The following is a 22,035-nucleotide window of genomic DNA, read 5'->3' on the forward strand; positions in this document are numbered from 1 at the left end:
TTCATAGAGGAGACGACTGCCATTTTGTGTCGCACCTTTGGTGGGCTTTGTTTGGTGCCACAGCCGCTGGAGCTGCTGAAAACAGGCAATGTGTTTTGGCTGTTTCCACTCCCTCTGAAGTTAGTTCTCAAGCCTTTTTGAGATGCTCATTGATTTCAAAGCTCTGGCGCTCTTTGAAACAGGGGAGTAGAACTGTGATCTGTCAAGCTGGAATTTTTTACACCCACACAGGGCTGATATGGCAGATAATATTTTTTATGCTTTAAGGGCATGAAAAAAATGCCTTCCAGCCTGAGGAATACATTTCAAATTCAACAGTGGAAACAAACAGTGGGTGTCGACCCTCAAAATGATTTAGCGATGCAAAAATAGTTCAACAGCATGCCCTCCAAATACATCAGTACGTATAGCCTACTTTTTCATTTCATTTTTTCTCTGACTTCAAGATATCTTATCTGAAGAATAAACACCAGGGGAGTGATAATGTGATAAATAATGGAAACTTTTTTAAGAGAGGGGGTTGCGTTCCTGTGAGTCGACAGATGCGAAAGGCATTTGTGACTCGTAACAGAAGCTGGTCAGTAGTTTTTGTTGAAAGTGGTGCTGGCGTTGCAGGTACCAAACTCCTCAGCAGGGTCTGCTCTCGACCCTGTTCCTTTGTTGAGGGAGATCTGGCCAGCCTCCAGCACTGCAAAAAAGCGAAAATCTCAAATCTTACATTTAGCCTTAAACACATAAGATCAGATGAGACAGGTTTGACTCATTTCAGGATTTGCCAATAGGGTAAGAAAATGTAACTTGTCAAGCAAACAGTACCTTAAAAGAATCTAGTATTTTCTAACTGACACTAAAACACTTGTTAAGACAATTATTTTGCAGTGAGCATGTCATCTGTGACTGTGCCGTTTGCCTCTGCGTTTCGACGGATCGCGGAACACGCGGCTTGGCGAGTCGAGGCGCGAGCAGTGTCTAAAACATTGATGCGTCTATCCCTCCTCGACTCCTCGACTTCCCAGATGCACGGAAAGCAGACCCTCTGCATGCCTCGCATTCCGCTACATAAAACGTATCACGCAGGTTCAAGGTCCGGCCCTGTGGCCTTGCGACCGTTTCCATGGTTGACACACGCCAGTGGTTTTGAACTGCTGCTCAGCCATGCCAGTTGGTTGGGGGTTCCGGCACATGTTGTAGAGCAGCACAGGGGGCCCCAGGCCTGAGCACCCTGCTGAAAAAACAGCTCAAGCTAGCTTTGGAAACAGCTGGTTGACCATTTCAGACCAGCTCCCCGCTCAACATGGTTTAGCTGGTTCACCAGTTCAGTCCAGCTCCCAGCTTGTCATGGTTTGACCAGCTCAAGCTATATTTTGAAATAGTCAACCAGCTACCAGCTCGGACAAGCTACCAGCACTAGCTTGTTGACTAGTTCATACCCAGCTATATCAGCTTATGACCAGGTTGACCAGCAAAATTTCCAAGCTGGTCAAGCTGTCATAGCAGGATTTTACAGCAGGATACTGCCTGGGACACGCTAATTAGCTAATTTTTCTGGCCCGATACACACTTGCACGCTCTCGGACTCCGGAGAACCTCGCTTTGTGGACAGGGCTCATAATCTGCCCATGTAGGACAGATCCGCCTTGGCCGGTTTGGAAAATAATTAGGCTACAGAAATGCCTGTTTCTTTCCCGCACCAAGGCACTGTTTAACTAAAAGGGGCACAGGTCTGTTTATGGAGAGAGAGAGAGAGAGAGAGTTGCATCTGTTCTCCTTCAGAAAGGAATCCCTTCTCTTTGGTCAAGTGTTCACTGTGGGAAATACTGAGAACTGTCAGGAATTTTTACAATTCCTATCTCAGGAGATTATGACTTGCACTGGAATATCCTAGCCGGTATATCACAGTGATGTATGTCTTTTTATGGGGCATTTTTCGGTTCAATTCATTGGCTCTTGAAAGAGTAGCCTGTTTGTTGCTAGCTATTGTACTTGTGTGTCCCCAGGGATGATCTTTGAGACCTCTCAGGAGTCCAGGAAGAGAAACCCATAGAAAAATGTTTGGTCGTCTGTACCAAGCATTGAAATTCATCCATGCAAGGTCCAAGTGTGTGCTTGGTGTGTTCTGCTACACCCTATCCCTCGGGTGCGTTTAGAAATTCGTATCGATTTCTTTGTGATGTTGTTGCAGAAACGGTACCCTTAACTTCAAGTTCCTGCAAGATATGCATTTTAAATGATGCTTGGAAAGGAACGGTATTGATTTTAGTTTTTCTAGAGAATAGCCCTCGGTGGTCTGAGAGGATGAATGCTCTGTCGCAGGACTGGGGTAATGGTTTCCTTCACTGATGTAGAAGTGACCACCTGTCGGTCCAGGTCCAGGGACTTGGGGATGGAAGAGCCGGTGTCGGCCGATGATCTGCTCGCCTCAACGACCTGCTCGGGGTCCTTGTATATCTCTGTTGTGTAGACTAGTGATCAGGCACTGAAGTACATTCCTGGCCAGCAATGTATGAAACATGAAGCTGGCCCTGAAAGCAAGAGCACAACACAAGTTAAATATTTATAATTGTACATACTTGACCATTAGTGTTGGAGAGCCCTTTAGGTACGTATGTTTAAATAATAAGCATATTATGCCAAAATAGTTGCATAGACATTGTTGAAACATTGCCAAGATCTTATAACATGACCAAAGGGACGACATTATATTTTCAGAGAGTTTTAGGCAATGGCTGAATACATCATTCAGAAGTTTGCAGCAATCGAAGTGCAACATGTCACAATAAATCATTATGCAGGAGGACCCTGAGCTGATTGTGGAGCCGAGCAGATTGTAGGCTGACACCAGCTGAAGTCTGTCTCCCTCCTGGCTGTGATCTGGGTTCTAGGATCTCACTGTTTACAGTTCCTGGTGGAGGAGTCAGCTCTTAACGCTCTCTGCTCAGGGAGGAGTCGGGAGTGGAGGTCAAGAGTTCTCGCATGTGTTGCCCAAAACGCTGAACGTACAACGTGGGGTAATTAAAGTATGCACACTACTGTCGGAGAGGGAGGACTGAGGGGGGGGTCACATTCCTGCTGAACACATCATCACACAGGGGAGTTAGCGGTACCCCCGCTTTCACCAGTCATCACGGAGCTCTTTAGGAGGTGCCCACGCTTTGCAGGGAGAGGTGAGGCGGTTTGCTGGTCCCAAAATGTCTTTTGAACATCAAACATGAAATGGAAGCCCCCCCCAACACTCTCTACTCAATTGAAATTATTTCAACACAATAACTATAAACACACTCTTGATAAGAGGGGAGGATTTCTAAGAAAAATGAAAGGCTAATGGAGAGATACAGAAAAAAACTGGGCATGGACTACAGAAGAAGAACAGTCCATCTCACTATACCAGTAGGGCTTGGAGCTCCATAAACTTTCCAGAACAGGCCACATTGTATCCCAGGGAAGGAGGGTTTGGTCTGGAGGGTCTCCATCGCTACTTTATTACTACAGCAATAGCACCCCCTCTGGTCAGCCTTGTACCTGCGGTCATCCTTCATCAGCTGCACAAACTGTGCAGGCCTCTGTCCTAATGTCCTAATTACTGTGCAGCTCAGCAGCTGAAAAAGCCAGCTAGCTGCGATGCTTCTGTGGATGTTCCTGCTAGAGTTCACCCGCTTGAACTGACCGAGGACATGACACCAACGCATTGCACCAATCCTCGCGAATACCTGCTCCAACCTGAGGAGTAGAGAATGGGGTTAGAAAGTTGTTAAAAAGTCTGTAGTTTATAGACCGATAGAGTGTCAGGTTTTTACTGTTGTGTTGTTCCTGTGCATAGCAGGAACTCCCTATCCCAGCAGGCACCTCTTTATGGCTCTGCTGACTTAGTTGAGCTCCGTATTTCACTGCACTTTATAGCCTCCCTCTCCTCGTCATATCTGGTGTCTGTGTGTCGAAAGCGGCTTCATTACTGCCAGCGATCCTGTGCTCCCCATCTATCACGATGCAAATCGATACTTTATCTGATGCTATTTCATCCATGCGGCTGCAGTGTGCTTAACGGCCGTGTGTGACCAATTCCTTCATCTTTTTAGCAGCGTATTGGGAGCTAATTTTCAATGACAAGCTAGTTTTTGAACCACTTGATATAGACCAACAGATTCTGTGTTTTCATGTTTTTGTGGATGGAGGAGAACACTTAGATGCCTGATTTGATGTGCAATGAAGAAGCTCTGTTATTTCTGTTACTTTGATTAATATTGCATCTTTCATGGAGAAAAATAATGAAGACAAACTCAGAACTTAAAAACCGAGTCAATTCTTCTGGCCATATGCTTTCTCTTTTCTATCAGGAGAATAATTGTGTGTGACTGTAGGGCTGCACCTGTGAATGCCATAAACAGTGTGTGGTAATTGGATAATCGACTGTTCTAGATGAGTTGTGGGTTTTATAGAATGGGTTTATGCCTTGTAAAGGCATTCAGAAGACACAGTCTCTCAGAATGTAAAAGAGCAGGTTAGGATTTGAGCACACCTCAGCGCTTCCCTCTCTCTAGTTCATAAGGACATAGGCCAGGCCAGGCGGCTCACAGAGGGAAAGTCTGTTCTTCCCCCGAAGGTTTTGCCCTTGCTGGAACTGCTAAGCCTGCAGGTGATTTCAGCAGGGGCATTTTACCTACTTTATTCACAGATTCAGTTACAAACCTTTATCATGCCTCACATCTAGCTTTAGACATCGCTTTACTGTGTGATGTTCACGGATATGGTTAGCTGTTACTTTACAATACAATCATACGGAGTTATGAAGAACTCTTGCCTGATTTCTCATTGCAGTACTATGGTACTTTTTGTTGTAAATGTGCACATACTGTATTTATGTGGTTCTATAGGACTTTCTGGCCTGTGTCTTTACTGTAAGGAGCAGCTCCTCCTCGTCTCTGCAGGCTGCTGCCAGTTCAGCTCTGAACATGACTCTGCCCACGTTTCATGGCCGTTGTTTGCATTTTTAGAATTGCTAATGTTCCCCATTCAGTCACCTCAGTACCTGGCTAGTATTCACAGAATCGCTTGAGGCAAAATGGCAGGGAGCTTCTCTTTCAGTGGTGCTCTGTGACATCTATGCAAACACAGCAGACCTCCAGCCAACACACCCTTCGGCAGAATGTGTCCTGTTCTGCTTCAGCCTGCAGCAATATGCTCCGTTTTTACAAGCAGTCTGTATAAAGGCCAGATACACACGTAGTATTGGTAATTATAGGTCATGTCCTGTTTGTTTGTAAGCTTACTGAACTTAGGTCCCATATTCTCCCATATTGTTTTAAGTATCAAAATCCAGTTTTACATACCCATTCTCAAGCACTTCTCATGAGCTTTACCAAGAACAGGCTGTTTTAGTCATTGTGTTTTGAAGGGTTATTGATGAACCTCTGTTCTGATTGGCTGGCTGGCTCAAATGAGCTGAAAACTGACTGTGCCGAGCACTTTGATTTGTTCCAGCTTCAAGGTAGGCCGTGCCAAAGCAAATGAGCATATCATTATGACGTCATAACTTCACGGCAGTCAAAATGGCTCGTTTAAATGCATATTTGAATAAAACTTCTTCATAATCCACATAGTAAAGGAAATGTCATTTTCCACAATATGGGACCTTTAAGGCTAAATTCCATAAGGAAGATGAATGTACCAGTTGACAGCAATGCGAATGGCATAATGTGCCAGAGTCTTAGCGAATGGTTAAAATGGAGCGCCCGTTTAACTTGTGCCAGGATTATCCATTTTTATCTGCACGCCGCAGCCGTAAAATGGAGCGTTTGGGCCTTTTGCAGAGCAGAAAACAGCAGGCAGTCATGAAATTTTCATCCTGCGAAACTGGGTAACACTGTTTCGTCATGTGACACTGTGTTTTTTTTCCCCAAGTGGAAACTCAGGCCTGACTGTAAGGCTGAGACGTATGAACATGTCCCCTGTTTTCTTTAAGGGGTCACAAATAGCCGGCTTACAGTATCGTGTTTGCTCAAATATAGGCCAATCTGCGAGAAGGTGTCACCTCATTCCTGATAGGAGCAAACTGTGCATAGCTCTGGCGTCTGTTAATCAATGAAAGGAATTTGGGTCCGTGCCCATTGTCTGACAAAAATGTGTGAGTGAGTGCGTGTGTGTGTGTGTGTGTGTGTGTGTGTGTGTGTGTGTGTGTGTGTGTATGAGTTCATACCATTATACTAGCCGATGAAATGGCTCGGAGTCTGCACTCTTGATGTGTTTTTTTTTTCAATATACAGTTACAACGGAGTTAAAATAGACGACATGTTTCCAGCTCGGCGCCACTGGCAGCTGTTTTTTTTTTCTTTTTTCTTTTCTGATGCTTGGAAAGCCTGAACACCAAAATAATCCACACTGCAGGCGCAGAGCGAGGGCGGGCTGCACACGGACAGCGCCGGGAATTACAGTAAATGCGTGGAAACACCTGCTTTCTCCACTGAGAGAGGACGCAGGGGAACTGAATATGTTTAAAAGTCATTGTCTGACGGTGATTATTGGTAAGGGTTGATGAATTTCAATTCTCGCGATTGCTATGCCTCCCGATTTAACTGCTACATGCTTTCAAATTGGGCCGCTGAGCAGCATTGATTGAATACCATCAACAGTTTAGTTTCTCTAGTCTCTCTCTTTGCCTTCTGCTGACTCTCATAGGGCATTAAATATGTTTGTGAGGCCTACGGATTGAAGGAAGAATTCCGGCTTAGGTCATCAAATGTTTTACACGCACCGGCCTTGGGTGACCTGGGACCCCTCTCCTCACCTTAAATAGATGGATCCAAAACAAACACTGTCCCAGGCAAATATCATCCCATATCCAGGCATATTCAGGCCTTCAGTGAGGCGACGCTCCAACTGTTTTAATGAATCGGCAATCTAGGAAGTAGCTGAATGACACCCTTACGTTTGACATCTTTGGCCAAACGAGTGGAAAAAGCTACACCAAAGGAACTTGGTGTAGAAAGTAGCTGTCTGTCATGGGCAGACCTTACCCTGTTTCTGTGCCAGCCGAGTCTTGTCTGTGCTGTAATCTCCTCCATAATTATGCAGGACAGAGACAGGCACTGCCAGGAGCAGCACAAAGAGAGATACTGCTGGCCGCAAGCTTTGCGCTATGCATTTCTGTTCAGCGGTAATTTGGTTCAGCTGCCCCAGACCTTGACATAGTGCAGAGATGACTCCACACTCAAGTGTTCACGCATTTAACCTTTCGCCAATCAGTTCAGTCCTGCAGAGAAAACACATCTGGACTACACGGGAGTCAGCATTCTATTGACATGGCTGTGCTGTGGAGTATTGGCTTTAAACGCGAGTGTGTTTTTACCAGTTATTCTCTTTACTGGCGCATGGCTTCTGGTGTATAGACATTCGAAGGGCAGTGTTGCAGAACAAAAGGAAAGAAAGTAATGGTTTGTTCTGATAAATGTAGGACTGTGTTGTATTGATTTGGAAACTTGCAGGGAATTTACGAAGGGAATTTAATTTTTCCAGTGGAAGAAATAATGGCCACAAGAGCAGATCATGCAAGGATTTTCTTTCTGGGCTGTTAATATTCTTTTGTGGCCAGATTTTGCTCAAAACCAGGGCATCGTCATTAATTATTCAAAGGATGTTCTATTATTTACATTAAATGTACATTACAGGATATTTATAGATTTGTAGACAATTGAGTCCATTTTAGGAACCGCAATGCCTTGTTATCAAATTTGTACTTGCAGCCTGATCAGTTAAAGATATGATATAGCCTTTTTCTGATCAATTATTCTATTTGAAAACTGCTATCCTTTTTATTACTGAAGAGCTTTATAAAACCAATGTTTTTGTTGCATGAGCACGTCCTGTATTGTATTTTTGTTTTCGATGAGATCAAACATTCAGTCATTCAACCGTATGATATGTAATCTACCACTCAATCACTCAGAAAGCCTTTTCAGCAAAATATGTATGAAATCCAGTCTTATTTCATCCATGTTTATCAAAGGGAGACCAAGTCTCCATGTATGAAATTACTGGACATCGATGGTATTGGATATGAAAGAGTTTCTTGTCAGCCTATTTGAATGGAATTGAACAGTTGAAGAATTACTGGTAGTGCGGAAAAGAACATGTTGATAGAATGTCAACCTTTCCACGGTGTCATCTTATTACCATTGAGGCAGCAAGGTCTGACATGCAGTCACGCTAAAAGGGAACATTTTCACCTCTCGATTCTTCCAGCTAATCGCCGCTTGACAGTGGCAACAGATTTATAACTCTTTTCCCGGGGTACGATGTGGAAAATGGCAAATGGTAACAATGCTCCTGCATTCCCAGCTCCCCCGTGGGCTCATCACTGCTTGGACAGCTGTTGAGCTGCACTAAAATGGCGGAGACCTTGTTCCTGCAGGCATGTTCTCCTTTTGACACCATTACATGGGTTTGATGGGTGTAATTTCAGACCAATCCCTTTAGGCAATGCGCTGATGATTTCCCCTGATTAACACCAAAAAACAAACTGACTAAATTCTGTAAAAGTCTCAGAAGAACTTGTGGGAATGCTGTAAGATGACCTTGAGCGATAAATGCAACGAAAGGTGTAATTTGGGACAATCCCTTTTAAGTTAAATTGTGTGAAAGGGTGTGTTTAAGTTACTGTATTGTGTATCTTTTCCTCCTGGGAACACAAATGGTTTCCCTGTGGTGGCCGAGACGACTTTAACACACCTTTAACAATTACATGTCGAGAAAAGGAAATTGTATTGAATGAACTGTAGAAAGTAAGCCGGACAGGTGACTTGAAATTACCCTTTCAGTCCAACACACGTTTCAGAAAAACACCTTCAAGTGGTTTCAGAGGTGACTGGTTCTTGATTTAGATTAACCAATTTGTGCTACAAATGCTAAACTGAGCATAAATCTTGAATCTATTTTGGTATGAAAGACAATTATCCCAGTTGTGTGGTGCTGTGAATTTTTTGGGCTTGCTCAGGTAAACGGGGGGGGGGGCAGGAATCTCACTGCATTTCCAGTTTACCTACCCTCCTCCCATGACAGCCCATTAAACTCACTGCATGGCACTGCCCGGCATGTGTTCTGACTCCTCAAGTGCGGAATTAAATTCCGCTTAGTCTCCACCTGCCTCAGCCTTCAAGCTGTGGCATCCATTTCCTGTGTCGGGTTCCTCTCCCGTCTATTAAAACTGTCAAGAGCTGGGGCACTCATCAGATGTTTACCCGGGGTACTTTCCTGGAGGAGGGTGGGGTGGGGGGTGGGGGTTAGGGTGGGGGGGGGGGTTAGGGTGGGGGCAGAGCTATTGAAATAGAGATGGGAATGATCTACCTTCACTTTTTTTTGCTTGGAAACCAGACAGCAGGTCCAGCAATCACTGGAGAACTTGATGGTGATTGGTCGATATCTTCTGCCTATACTTCTAGGAGTCCTTTATTGTGTGTGAATTGAGAAGGGGGTCACTGGCAGTGTTTCTCTATGTATTATCCATAACATTGTTTAGAGAAGGAGATCACAGTCCACCAGGAATGCCAGGGCTTTTCTTGCATAGAGAATTCAAAGGCGGCTGCCTCGACCCAATTTTGTGCTGCCTCCACAAAATTCTGACCAGTGTCGGCACAAAGAAAACTTTAGAAATAAAATGATAAATAAAACTGTTGTGTGCAGGGCATTTCTATAATTTGTAACTGCAATGGCGGCATTACAGTGGTTTGCGGTTCTGTGTCATCATCAGTACCAGGAAAGGTGCTATCGCAAAAGAACACAAAGCTACAGGGAGATGGTTGCATTCGGACAGGTAAATCTTGCTGGTAGATCAAATACAGTGTACAAGTATTCACAGCGCTTCACTTTTCCCACATTTTGTTATTCCAAAATTGAATAAATTCTTTTTTTCCTCAAATTCTACACACAACACCCCATAATGACAACATGAAAGAAGTTATTTTTATTTTTTTTTTGCAAATTTATTAAAAATAAAAAACTAAGAAATCACATGTACATAAGTATTCACAGCCTTTGCCATAAAGCTCAAAATTGAGCTCAGGTGCATCCTGTTTCCACTGATCAACCTTGAGATGTTTCTACAGCTTAATTGGAGTCCACCTGTGGTAAATTCAGTTGATTGGACATGATTTGGAAAGGCACACACCTGTCTATATAAGGTCCCACAGTTGACAGTGCATGTTGGAGCACAAACCAAGCATGAAGTCAAAGGAATTGTCTGTAGACCTCCGAGACAGGATTGTCTCGAGGCACAAATCTGGGGAAGGGTACAGAAAAATTTCTGCTGCTTTGAAGGTCCCAATGCGCACAGTGGCCAGAGCTCCAGCGTTCCTCCGTGGAGAGAGGAGAACCTTCCAGAAGGACAACCATCTCTGCAGCAATCCACCAATCAGGCCTGTATGGTAGAGTGGCCAGACGGAAGCCACTCCTGAGTAAAAGGCACATGGCAGCCTGCCTGGAGTTTGCCAGAAGGCACCTGAAGGACTCTCAGACCATGAGAAACAAAATTCTCTGGTCTGATGAGACAAAGATTGAACTCTTTGGCGTGAATGCCAGGCATCATGTTTGGAGGAAACAAGGCACCGCTCATCACCTGGCCAATACCATCCCTACAGTGAAGCATGGTGGTGGCAGCATCATGCTGTGGGGATGTTTTTCAGCGGCAGGAACTGGGAGACTAGTCAGGATTGAGGGAAAGATGAATGCAGCAATGTACAGAGACATCCTGGATGAAAACCTGCTCCAGAGCGCTCTTGACCTCAGACTGGGGCGACGGTTCATCAGCAGGACAACGACCCTAAGCACACAGCCAAGATATCAAAGGAGTGGCTTCAGGACAACTCTGTGAATGTCCTTGAGTGGCCCAGCCAGAGCCCAGACTTGAATCCCAGATCTCTGGAGAGATCTGAAAATGGCTGTGCACTGACGCTCCCCATCCAACCTGATGGAGCCTGAGAGGTGCTGCAAAGAGGAATGGGCGAAACTGCCCAAAGATAGGTGTGCCAAGCTTGTGGCATCATATTTAAAAAGACTTGAGGCTGTAATTGCTGCCAAAGGTGCATCAACAAAGTATTGAGCAAAGGCTGCGAATACTTATGTACATGTGATTTCTTAGTTTTTTATTTTTTATAAATTTGCTAAAATTTCAAAAAAACTTCTTTCATGTTGTCATTATGGGGTGTTGTGTGTAGAATTTTGAGAAAAAAAAAAGATTTTATTCAATTTTGGAATAAGGCTGTAACATAACAAAATGTGGGAAAAGTGAAGCGCTGTGAATACTTTCCGGATGCACTGTATTTAAAAACAAGTTTCCTAAATTACATCAGTTTGCAGATATGGCCCATGGAGTAGCAGTGTTTCAGAAAGAGAGTCTATGAGGAGGAGCTGGTGAAGAGAATACAGTCATTATCTGATTGTTACAGGCCAATAAAAAGTATAGTTCAATTTACTAACCAGATTAAATGGTAAATTTGATCATGTGATTACGATCATTAAAGCTCATTAAAGATAAGCTAACGCTGTTGCGTTAGCTTATCTGCTTGAGCCTTTCCATGAGCCTTCTCTTGGGCCAAGAAAAACCCTGTATGCAAACCCCAGTATGGGATCATTTTCTGTGTCCCTGACCTTTGACCTTTCGTGACTCTTTCCAGTCAATTCTACCAGCCGGAATTAGAGTCACTTCAGTCTGTCAAATGACATTTACCAGCAGACACAGATTTGTGGAATTGAAGTTGACAATGGCAGCAATTGGAGGGTTGCAAGTCAGCTGATTAACTTTGTCATTGGATTATTTTTTTAAATGCTTTTGTCTTTCTAAAGTTTGGTTGAGTTTGTGAAATACTAAACAAATGCCATTTCCCTGATTCACATTTGTTATAAACAGCGAGGTAAATTGGCTGTAATTTTATTTGTTTGTTGTATTGTCTCAGGGAAATGGGTGATAAACCAGGACTGACACTTGACATGACCTTGTGGTCTTCCAGTTGTTGTTAATGAATAATTTATGGCTGATTTCATGTGCAAGGTTTAAAAATCGAAATGCATTCTTTGCAGGAAACATTAATGAGATGAAGAAATAACATCAACAAGATATAATTATCATCAAGTATTTTTCTCCAGTGATTTTTTTTGTTCATTTTCTTTCCGAGATAAATAATTAATGCTGCTGTTTGTTGTCAAACAGTGTGCTGCTTCACGCTGTTGCGTTAGCTTATCTGCATGAGCCTTTCCTTTTAATGCACAAAGCTTCATGAGCAAATGTGCGCGTGTAGCATTCCTACCAGGCTTGGGGGATCAATTTATCAGTGTTGTCAACAGACACAAAGCTTCAAATCTAAGGTTCAAGGCAGGCCTTGGAGGTGTTTGCCAATGGCAACCAGAAGATGAATGCCTTTTGATGGGATAAATACAAACACCAATGCCTTTATAGAGGGGGATTTTGTTGCCATATAAAAATATTATGCAGATAATATTATTGTTATTCTTCACAGCTACCGTCGGCCTTTGTTAAGGTCACCTGAGGTTCAGAGCTAGTTTGTCAAAAGAGAGGATTCAGAAAGTGGTAACGCTGACAACCAAAAGGCTTCTGTAAGGGTTCCCCAAACTGTGCTTATCTTGTTAAAGTTTAAGCACGAAGTGAAATCCCTCCCTGTGCGTGTTGTTCATTGGAGCTGAGGGGCGGTGAAACAGGGAGGTGATTTAACTGTGCAGCTCTGTACGAGCGGCAGGTGTAACGGGAGAGAATACCGCTGTCTGCCGTTACGGTTTACTGCGTTAAAGCGCAGTGACGCTTTGCCTGACTGAACCACTTTCTTTCCGTCTCCCATGGGAGCAAGTGATATTCTGCTTCATTTTTTTACCCCCCGTGTATTTTCCCACTAATACGTTTTACAGACTTTTCGTCCATTCTAAAAGGGTGGTGGGTTCTATTCACAGCTCTGTTGAAGATGAAAGCCGATCACTTTCGGTGCAGACCGGTAATTAAGGTTGGGAACTATCTGAGGTATTTCCTATTAACTGAAAAGCCTTTCGACCATGACCTCCGCTATAGTGAAATGGATTGAGCTCAATGAGCCTGGCTCTCAGTTCACTGTGATTTAAGGGCCATTTTCCCTTTGTGTTGCATTTGACAGTGCGAGCTCCAGACCTTGTGATGAAATGTCTTGGCCTACATACTGTACTCTTTTTTTATATTTCAGGGAAGCGTTGAAGTTTTTACTCAGAATCTCGTATTGAGAGGTTTGTGGACTTATGGCATTTAAAGATAAATGACAAAAAATAGAGGTCAGTATCCAGGGCATTCAGTCCAACTTTGCTCTTAACTTCGGTAAAAAGAAATTACATGTATAAAATAGAGACCTAGCATGTTCCGGGGTATTTTTTATATAATTGCTGTTACAGTACTGATAGAGTACACCAAAGCACCACATAGGCTAGAATGATCCCTTTAAAACTCTGGTAATCACGAGCAGCTCACTTCTTGACTAAATTTGTATGAAAGCAATATTAACTTCACACATTCCGGCAGCACTGATGTTTGGGGTTAACAATGATTACCACTTTGGGATTAAAAATTAATCTGAATCATTGAGAACACTCTGCTAAACCCTTTCCAGAAATGTCCAGTTTCCTCAACCACAAGCCAGTCTTGAAAATCGGCGGGTGAGGTTTTGGGGTAAAGACTCTGAGGTCTCTGTGAATGGGGGGACACAGCAGGGAAGTTTGGCGTGCTTAGGGTCAAAGGTCACAGGTGGTCATTAGTCAAGTTAGAAGAGAGTCAGCAATCTAGCAGTCTGTGCTTTTAGCAGTTGGAGCAGTGTTTCCAAGTGCTCCTGAATGTAGCCTATTATTAGTCATACCTTAGGAAGGTAGCAGAGCGGGTTGCTAACAAAACATGCACATTCCACAAAATTAGCTGTTTTCAAATCTCTGAAAAAGGACATCTAAAATCGCTGTTAAGTTCTATAAGGTCTGTTAAAACTGCATCATATCTGATGGCATTAGTCCTTATTTCCTAGAATGCAATTGTATATATCTACACTATTTGCAGGGGATGCAGTATCAGTTCAGAACTTCCCAGAACACTATTGGAGTACAGGAAATCATAATACATAAAAAATGTAGCTGCACAAACAAACACAAACAGATCGGTTAGGTCACCCAAAATAAAGGCGTGACTTTTTATAATGTAATTAATGAACAGTGCAATAAAAGTTCAACCATCGAAATGTGCCAGGCATTTGTATTCAAGGTTTTAGTGTTGTCAGAATAAATGCGCCTTTCTGAAGGAAACAGTGACAGATATTTACATGTCCTTCACCTTTTAAAAGACCTGCTCATTTACACAGCTTGCCTTGCAAGAAATTTGCATTTCATCAAGAACGTGTGACATTGCAGGAAGTGGTCGGGAAAGCAATTAAACCAGGAGATGGAATACATTTGAATGTGCTTAACTCGGGATTTATTCCCAACAATGCCTCGACACAGCTGTTGTTTCCAACGGGAAAAAAACGCAATAAAATTCTAATAAGAAACCACCAGCCTCAAACAACATTTTTTCCCCTATTGATTCGCATTAGCAGTCATCTAAAAGAGAGGATGCACAGACAGATAAATTGAATGCGTAATGTATTCCTCCTTTTTATTACAGTTTCACTAAATGGCGAGATTGGATTACTGAGTTATGGGATTTCGGGAAGTCTGTCCTGGCGCTATTTCGCTATTGTAGGCGAGAGGAGAGAAATCTTGTTTAGTTTAATTACATCTCCGCTAAATTTGCAGCAATAACATGCTGTGCCGCTGATGAAAAGGGCCGCCTCTTTATATATGGTGAAAAGTTGTGTGGAAAGGTGCCTCTAGTTCCGCTAGCTTCACCCCTCCAATCTTAGACCGTTTGATTACCCTCCTGCCTGTGGATGAAAGATGTGCTTACCCAGACCGATTTTTAGTGTGAGGTACTGCAGGCTTCCCTTATCCAGCCCAGACCAGGCACTTTCATTTTCTGTCCCCTGTAGGGGACATGAGTCTCTGGTCTTAATCTCAAGAACCATATATTGTGCTATGCCTAAACCTACACTGCAAGGGACATTCCATAAAAAAAATATAATAATAACATTTTAGAAAATATGGTTATTATACCAATACTGCGAAATTCTTTCGTCATCCAAGACCCTTGTATTATGTAAAAAATGTTAAAAGTTCAATACGTGTTTTGTGGTACGTTACAGAGGTAATGGCTGTGTTTGTCAGGTACGGCTCCACACCGGTGCTGTCGCGCAGACAGAGATTTATTAGTGCTTCTGAGAGAGCGACCCGGCCGTGATTAAAGCCCCAGCTGCTCGCGCTGTTCCTCACTTTTAGGCCAGCTCAATTTTAGCTCAATTACAGTCGGCAAACTTGGCAGGGGTCCCCCCGCAGCGCGAGTAATAAGACTTCTGGTTGAAAAAGGTGAATGCCCCCCTGTTCAGGAGACTGTACCGCACCCTGTCTCACGGACCCTGAACTTGAATTCATTTCACAGCTCTCCCGCTAATCTCCCAGCCATTCTTCCCCTGAAAAGGATGTTTGTATTTCCTCATAAATGTTGGGTGTCAGTTCTGTCGGTGGCTGGCAAGACGCACATGATCATTGAGTATGTTGTAGTATCCATGTTAAGAGGAAATGGACCATATAATAATCAACCCTTATGTAGTCTTAAAATTCTGTATACTCCCCTTGGGGTAAAAAATGAGCCGCCTTCACTAAACCCCTAAAATAAAGCAGCTTAATTTAATTTTAAACCCCAAATCTATTTTGCATTAAGGAACAACCTTTTGAAAAGAGATCATTTAGGGGGTTTTCTCTGCTGTTGAACATAGTGGCATAGACAACATAAGGGTTAAATAAGACTCATCTCATTTTCACTCAGTGAACTGTATTATATGTAACATACGGTGCAACCTTAGGTGTAGAAACATTATTTTTTAAGTGTTGGAAGGAATCCTCACTTTTATGTGCTCTCAGGGACAGAATGAGGTGTTCGCTCTGAAGCCTGTAAATCAGATGTGGCAGGCAGGTTTTTCCAGGTTTTTTTGCGCTGACGGGGTGCAGCGCGATGCAGGGATTAGCAGCTTCCCACTGCCTCCAGTACTGGTCCCAGTGACATAAATGTGTCAAAACCAGAGGAAGGCAAGTCACGTCCAGCCCTCCGCGTTTCGCGGGAAGTCCATCCTGATCTTGCGCTGTGCTTGCAGCACTACAGTAGTGTACTTACCGTCTGCCGTTGGAGCGTCACGAACTATGTTAACATCTGACGGGTGCCCCGCTGCTAACAATACAACACTGCCAGGCTTTCCCCGGGCCCTGATCCTGGCACATCGGGCTGTGTTAATCCCACCCCCGGGTCTCTGAATCAAACGATTAAAAATGCAGCTGTGCTTTCACAGGGAGACGTTCAGCTGGGACTGAATTACCACCGCTGCCATTCCATCACTGTCGCTCGGTTTGTTCCGTGGAGTCCAGCTGCGCTGCGATGCTAAAACGGGCCGGACCGCGCAAGGCTTAAATTAAGAGCCACCCTGGATGACGAGTGGCTCCCTGCCATTTTGTTTCTGACTGCGGAAGCATGCGTGACATGCCGGTCTAAATCAGGACGCTGTTAGTTTCAGTCCAGGAGAAAGTCATGGTTATTGTTTGTTTATGGGGAGGGAGGTGTCACCAAGTTACCGAGGACGCACAAAGATTTAGCACCACGGTGAACGCGTGGGCAAGCACATACGTGCGAACATGTACTGTATGCAAATATACATGTCTTACTTTTATGTTCTTTTCATGTCAGTGTGTTCAGCCGGCCAGGAATGCCAGCTATTCAGGGCCTTTGAAGGGGGATCCGAATATAACCTGTGCAGTGTGCACTGATTCTTTTTTTTCCCTCCCCTTGAGATATTACCTGTCAGAGTCAATCAGATACTGATCTTTACAAACAATGACTTTACATAGAAAGGGTTTTGGATGACTGCTGAATAGGGTGTAATTGCAGAGAAGGTTGATGGAGCATGCAGTATCATATGCAGTGTTCTACTAAATTTACATTTTGGTCAACATTAATTTCAACATTTACTCAGTGAAGTTGCTATTCACATTTTTCTCTTTGCAAGTGTGTATTTGTTTAAATTACAGTATGCTGTTATCATTTTATAATGGAGCTTCACTTCCAGAAGCCATCCAGGATTTAATCACGTGTCCTTGATGCTGAATTAGCCTTTTAAGTGTAAACGGACTCGATGGGGATAAAACGCAGGCCTAAAATGATCTCCATACCCAGTGCTGTATGAAATGTTGCATAGTGGCTGCTAAGTTCAAGTGGCATAGGTATCCACCTGGACTGCAGAAATGTCGTAATTTCGAAAATGCAAACGGATAAACAAAGCCTCTTTCTGTCTGGAAAGTTAAGCATCTTTCCAGATAGATATTGAATAATTTGCCGTAAATGTGAAGATATATGAAACAAAGTTACTCCATCATATTATGACACATGCTAAAATCTCCCATTCATTTTCTGTCTCACATCAGGGTGAGATGACTAACAAATGTAAGAAGGTGAAAAGCACGTCAGGATTACACGTAACCTTATGTAATGGTCACAGCACAGGCACTGAGAAATGGCCAGTTACGTCATCAATGCATTATACAGGTACTGCGTCCAGTGATACTAGCCAAGAGGTGTCTGTTACCTCTTCATGATTTCCCATGAGCCTGTGTTTCTGTCTAATTCTGCCTTTTTAAGTCTTGTGTTGGAAGCCTGGAAACTGTTCAACTGAGCAAAGTCCCATTTACCAACATTACCAGCTCAAGGCACAAAGGCAATTGGGAAAGGGGATTTTCTTTTCAACTCTGAAACGCGGCCAAATTACAGATTCATTTGGGACATCTTTCTGCAGAAGGCTATAGTTGTTCCACACAATTCAGGGTCAAACAGCTGATATGAACCCCAATGAAAGGACCCCGCTGCACTCTGGCATTTCACATGAAGAACGTTTATATTGGGAACGGCTGACGCAACTGTGTGTAACTTTCTTAGTAATGGGAAAATGTCAATAGGTCTTTATTGTGTCTCCATTAGAAACTGTATGGGTAGCTAAATGTAATTAGTCAAACTGCATACAATAGCAAGCTCTTTATCACAGAGAAACAGGTATAATAACCACCTCTTGTTGTATTTAGACCTTAAAATGTGGCCCTTTATTTCTGTAAATTCCACAAAATATTTGTGTAACTGTATTTTGGTCGTGGGTAGCCTATCAGATGTCCCGTATCATTTCACAATTCCAGCAATAGTATTCCAAGCTTGCCAAGTAAGGATACAACTCTAAGCAGCCTATTAAAGTTCAGAAGGTCTCTTCATCAGTACTGTGGGTCAAGAAGAGGGCGTTACTTTAGTGCTGGTTATTTCAGACACTGGGCTTGCTTCCTTACTATTGGTCTGTCATCATATCCTGCTCCTAATTTACACTTAATAACACCGATATCTTCTGTCACAGGAAGAACCGTGTATCGTAAAACTGAATTGTGTTCCTGTCGGCAGGGCAGTGCTTGTTTTAATGAAATGTCTCGATTGATACAGTAAACTGCCATTACATTTTAGTCATGGAGTCACACAGCTTGTTTGCAATTTGAAATATAATTTTTTTAAATGGATTCAGCAGGATTATGTGCTATAAATGATTATCTCTAATGTCTGGACCTATGCAGTCTCATAATTTCTTGGAATACAATTCCCATCTTAAGAAGTACACACACGCACATTTTTCACTTTAAGGTGTAAGTACACAAATATGTAATATGACTGTTCTTATTAACTGAACATTTTAATGCTGATGTCACAATCAGCACTGGTAATAGATAGCGATGGAGTTCCAAAACACTGAATTAGAACATAACACTGAATTAGAACATTGAAAATACAACATTCCAAAAAACCAACTCTTCAAAGGGGCTAAAAAACATATATTCTTTTTCATCTCTTATCATGTTTGTCTCCTGGCAATTATTATATCCTTGTTTGCTTAAAATAACAATATAAATCATACTCACAAAAAAGGTCTAAAATACAAAACCTGAGTGAAATTTAATGTTTGTTTCTCGAGCTTCTATAACCCACCTGAGATTGTTTCTGCTCTGCGTGTTCGGCGGTTTTTGGAGAGCTGACTGGAGCCAACCCTCAGTGAGTTCAGTGTCTGGTCTGGGGCCCAGTGTGCCTGAGGGCTTCTTCCTCAATGGTTCCTGGAACGGTCTGGAGGTTGACAAGGCCGTGTGCATCTCAAAGGGCCTGTTCTGTCCTCCCTGGCTTATCGACGTGACGCATCTGAGTGCATCCTTAAACCACCAGCATACACCCAGGAAAGACAGATCTCATTTTTGTCTTTTTTTCTATTGCTTTCAGACGTTAATCTTGCTGCTGTTTAGTACACATACTCTTTGTCCTGACTTCTTTTATCAGCAATGTCTACACTAAAATGCCTTTGAAGTAAAATTAACACATGCAAAGTTTTAGCCATTTCAATCAAAGTAGAACATTCCTCTTTGATTCTGTTTTGTGAAGAATTTCAGTGCTGGCAAGGTTAGCCATGAAATATAGAAGTTATTGCACATATGTTACAGTTCAGGTGGACTTCATTTCCACAGAATTGACCCACACTGTGAAATATTTTAGAACGTGTCAACATTGTTACAAATGATTATTTTCAAGGCCAGAATAGGCCACATATCAAATCGATTTTCTCGCACCCACATCTCTTTGTTGAAAGCTGACATTGATAACATTGTCAGTGTGTGACTATGTAAGGATGATCTTAGACGCAAACAGCACTTGATCTACTGAGATACATTTTGCACCATGGGCTAAAATATTTAACTCTTCTTCTTCTGGTTTAATCTTTAAAAGGGTCGTACTAAAAGGCACTCAATTTGGCTAAAATATGTCTGACAAAATACATCCTTTCAAGTTAAGTGAGTGGGCAAGCTTGTGAGGCTGATATGGCATTTCTGTTTTTTTTTCATCTTGACAAAATAAGAGAGATTTCAAAAAACAATCACGCTCAGTTTTACATCCTCAGTTTTGGGTACAAAATCATTTTACAAACTGGGAGTGGTTATGCATGTTCAGCAAAGTGTTGAAGCACTGCGTGGAAATGCGTGGATTACTCCTTCTTTTCTGTTAACAACTCTTTAATTCCTCCCCCTTTCCTTTCCAGAATAAAACATCATGGAAGCCCGATTCCTGCCAGGACTGTGTCTGCCTCAGTGACATCGTGATCTGCACAGCCTCCCACTGCCAAAACCCACAGTGTGACTTCCAGAAGGTAAGCTGGGAGCAGCCAAAATGAGACTCCTCTGTGGCAGCCAGGTCAGGTCCCGTCAGGGTTGACACCTGCTCTGTTGTCGAGTTAAATCTCCTGTATCCTGGCATTGTGGTGCATGCTCTGGAAAATGGTCTTCCAGCTAAACGCTCTCTTCTCCAGTAGGACACCAGCTATTGGGCCTGCCAGCTGTGCCAGTGGTTTGTCTGTCAGTGTTTAGTAAATAGGCACCGCAGTGGCCCACTAGCAACAGAACATTAGCATTCTATTCACAGCTGATCCTAACCTCAGCTGCATGGCTAGTGTTCTGCTGTGATGCTAATTTTCTAAACGCTGGCAGCCTAGTAGTTGGCTAGCACTTGCTTGCTAAGTGGTCTACCACTCTTGTTTGATTATGAAAATGTAGTAAGAATGCACACCCAAAAAAAGGTGCTGATTAAAGGTACATTAATCAAATGTGAAAGAAAATTGTGTCGTAATTTAAAATATATATATATATTTGAGAATCACTGACATTGTTTTGCTCTTTGGCTTTATCCTGAACTGCTTCAGTATAACCCCACCTAAACTACCTTACCTGTAGTCCTAGCACTTTTAAAATAATTTTTAACTTTAATCATTTTAGCTTTAACGCAGATTTCAGGTGGTGCATTGTAAAGTATTGTGTACAGCAGTGGAATTGTCCTGGTTGTGTTGGCAGGGGGAGCGGTTGAGAATACCTCCCAGTAAATGCTGTCCGGAGTGTCACCCACCGTCCCAGGGATCCTGTCAGCAGGAAGGAGTGGTGTACGGGGTGAGTGACACGCCTGTTACCGTCGGTGACCAGAAGAGAACAGAGAGATGGTGTGAAACAAACTCCCTTTTCTCCCTGTTCAGCGGCGCCCATTGAAACTCCCGCTATCCGCTGACTCAAAGCTCTTTCCGCTCCGGCATTCCCAACCTCTCAGGAGCCACTTTTGGCTGTATGAGGTTCTGTTGTACCTCCGCCCCCCTACACTCAAGTGGCTTGCACCAACCCCCAGCAGAAACACCTGCCACCCCGTCACCCCCTAACCCTCCCCTCACTGTGAGAAAGGGCTCTATCTGCCAGCCAAACCTCCCACACTGACTAACTTCAGGCCTAGAAAATGGCTAAATGACTGAAAGAGGGTTGCCTGACTCAACTCTCTCAGGGTAAGGAGCTCTGTTCAGGTTTCTCCCTGTTGGGAAGAGTTAGGAAAGGGAGAATGTGGTGGATTAGACCTGTAGAAACAATATTTCTGTCTGAGCGCTGGTTAATTCCTCTTTCTCTCTTCTGCTCTCTCTCCCCTTCTCTCTCTCCCTCCTTCTTCCCCTCTCTCTCGTCTTCTGTCTCTCTTCCCCTCCCTCCCTCTCTCCTCTCCCCCTCTCCTCTCTCTCTTCTCTCTCTCCCTCTCTCAGGACTCCAGTCAGTGGAGCACCTCTGAGTGCTCGGTGTGCTCCTGCTCTGGCGGTGCAGTGTCCTGTGGCCCCCGGCCCTGCCCCCCCCTCCAGTGCAGGAGGGACGAGAGCAGCTTCACCCCCGCCGGAGAGTGCTGCCCCAAATGTGTGCGCAGCGGAGGTGAGATGGAATGCCCTGACAATATATCACCATTCAGCCCTGACAATATCTCTCCATTCAGCCCTGACAATATATCACCATTCAGCCCTGACAATATCTCTCCATTCAGCCCTG

General features: G+C 43.4%; 1 protein-coding gene across 1 annotated transcript in view; it reads left to right on the plus strand.

The window, feature by feature from the left end:
* Nucleotides 1–22,035, plus strand: part of fras1 (Fraser extracellular matrix complex subunit 1) — a 135,469-nt gene that overhangs the window by 21,829 nt on the left and 91,605 nt on the right. Inside the window, exons 3-5 of the mRNA XM_061259739.1 lie at nucleotides 20,238–20,345; nucleotides 21,043–21,135; nucleotides 21,762–21,921. Of these exons, the coding sequence (XP_061115723.1) occupies nucleotides 20,238–20,345; nucleotides 21,043–21,135; nucleotides 21,762–21,921 (361 nt within the window). The remainder of the gene's footprint in view (nucleotides 1–20,237; nucleotides 20,346–21,042; nucleotides 21,136–21,761; nucleotides 21,922–22,035) is intronic.

Source organism: Conger conger, chromosome 11 (genome assembly GCF_963514075.1).
Source record: "Conger conger chromosome 11, fConCon1.1, whole genome shotgun sequence".
Classification (NCBI taxonomy): Eukaryota; Metazoa; Chordata; class Actinopteri; order Anguilliformes; family Congridae; genus Conger; species Conger conger.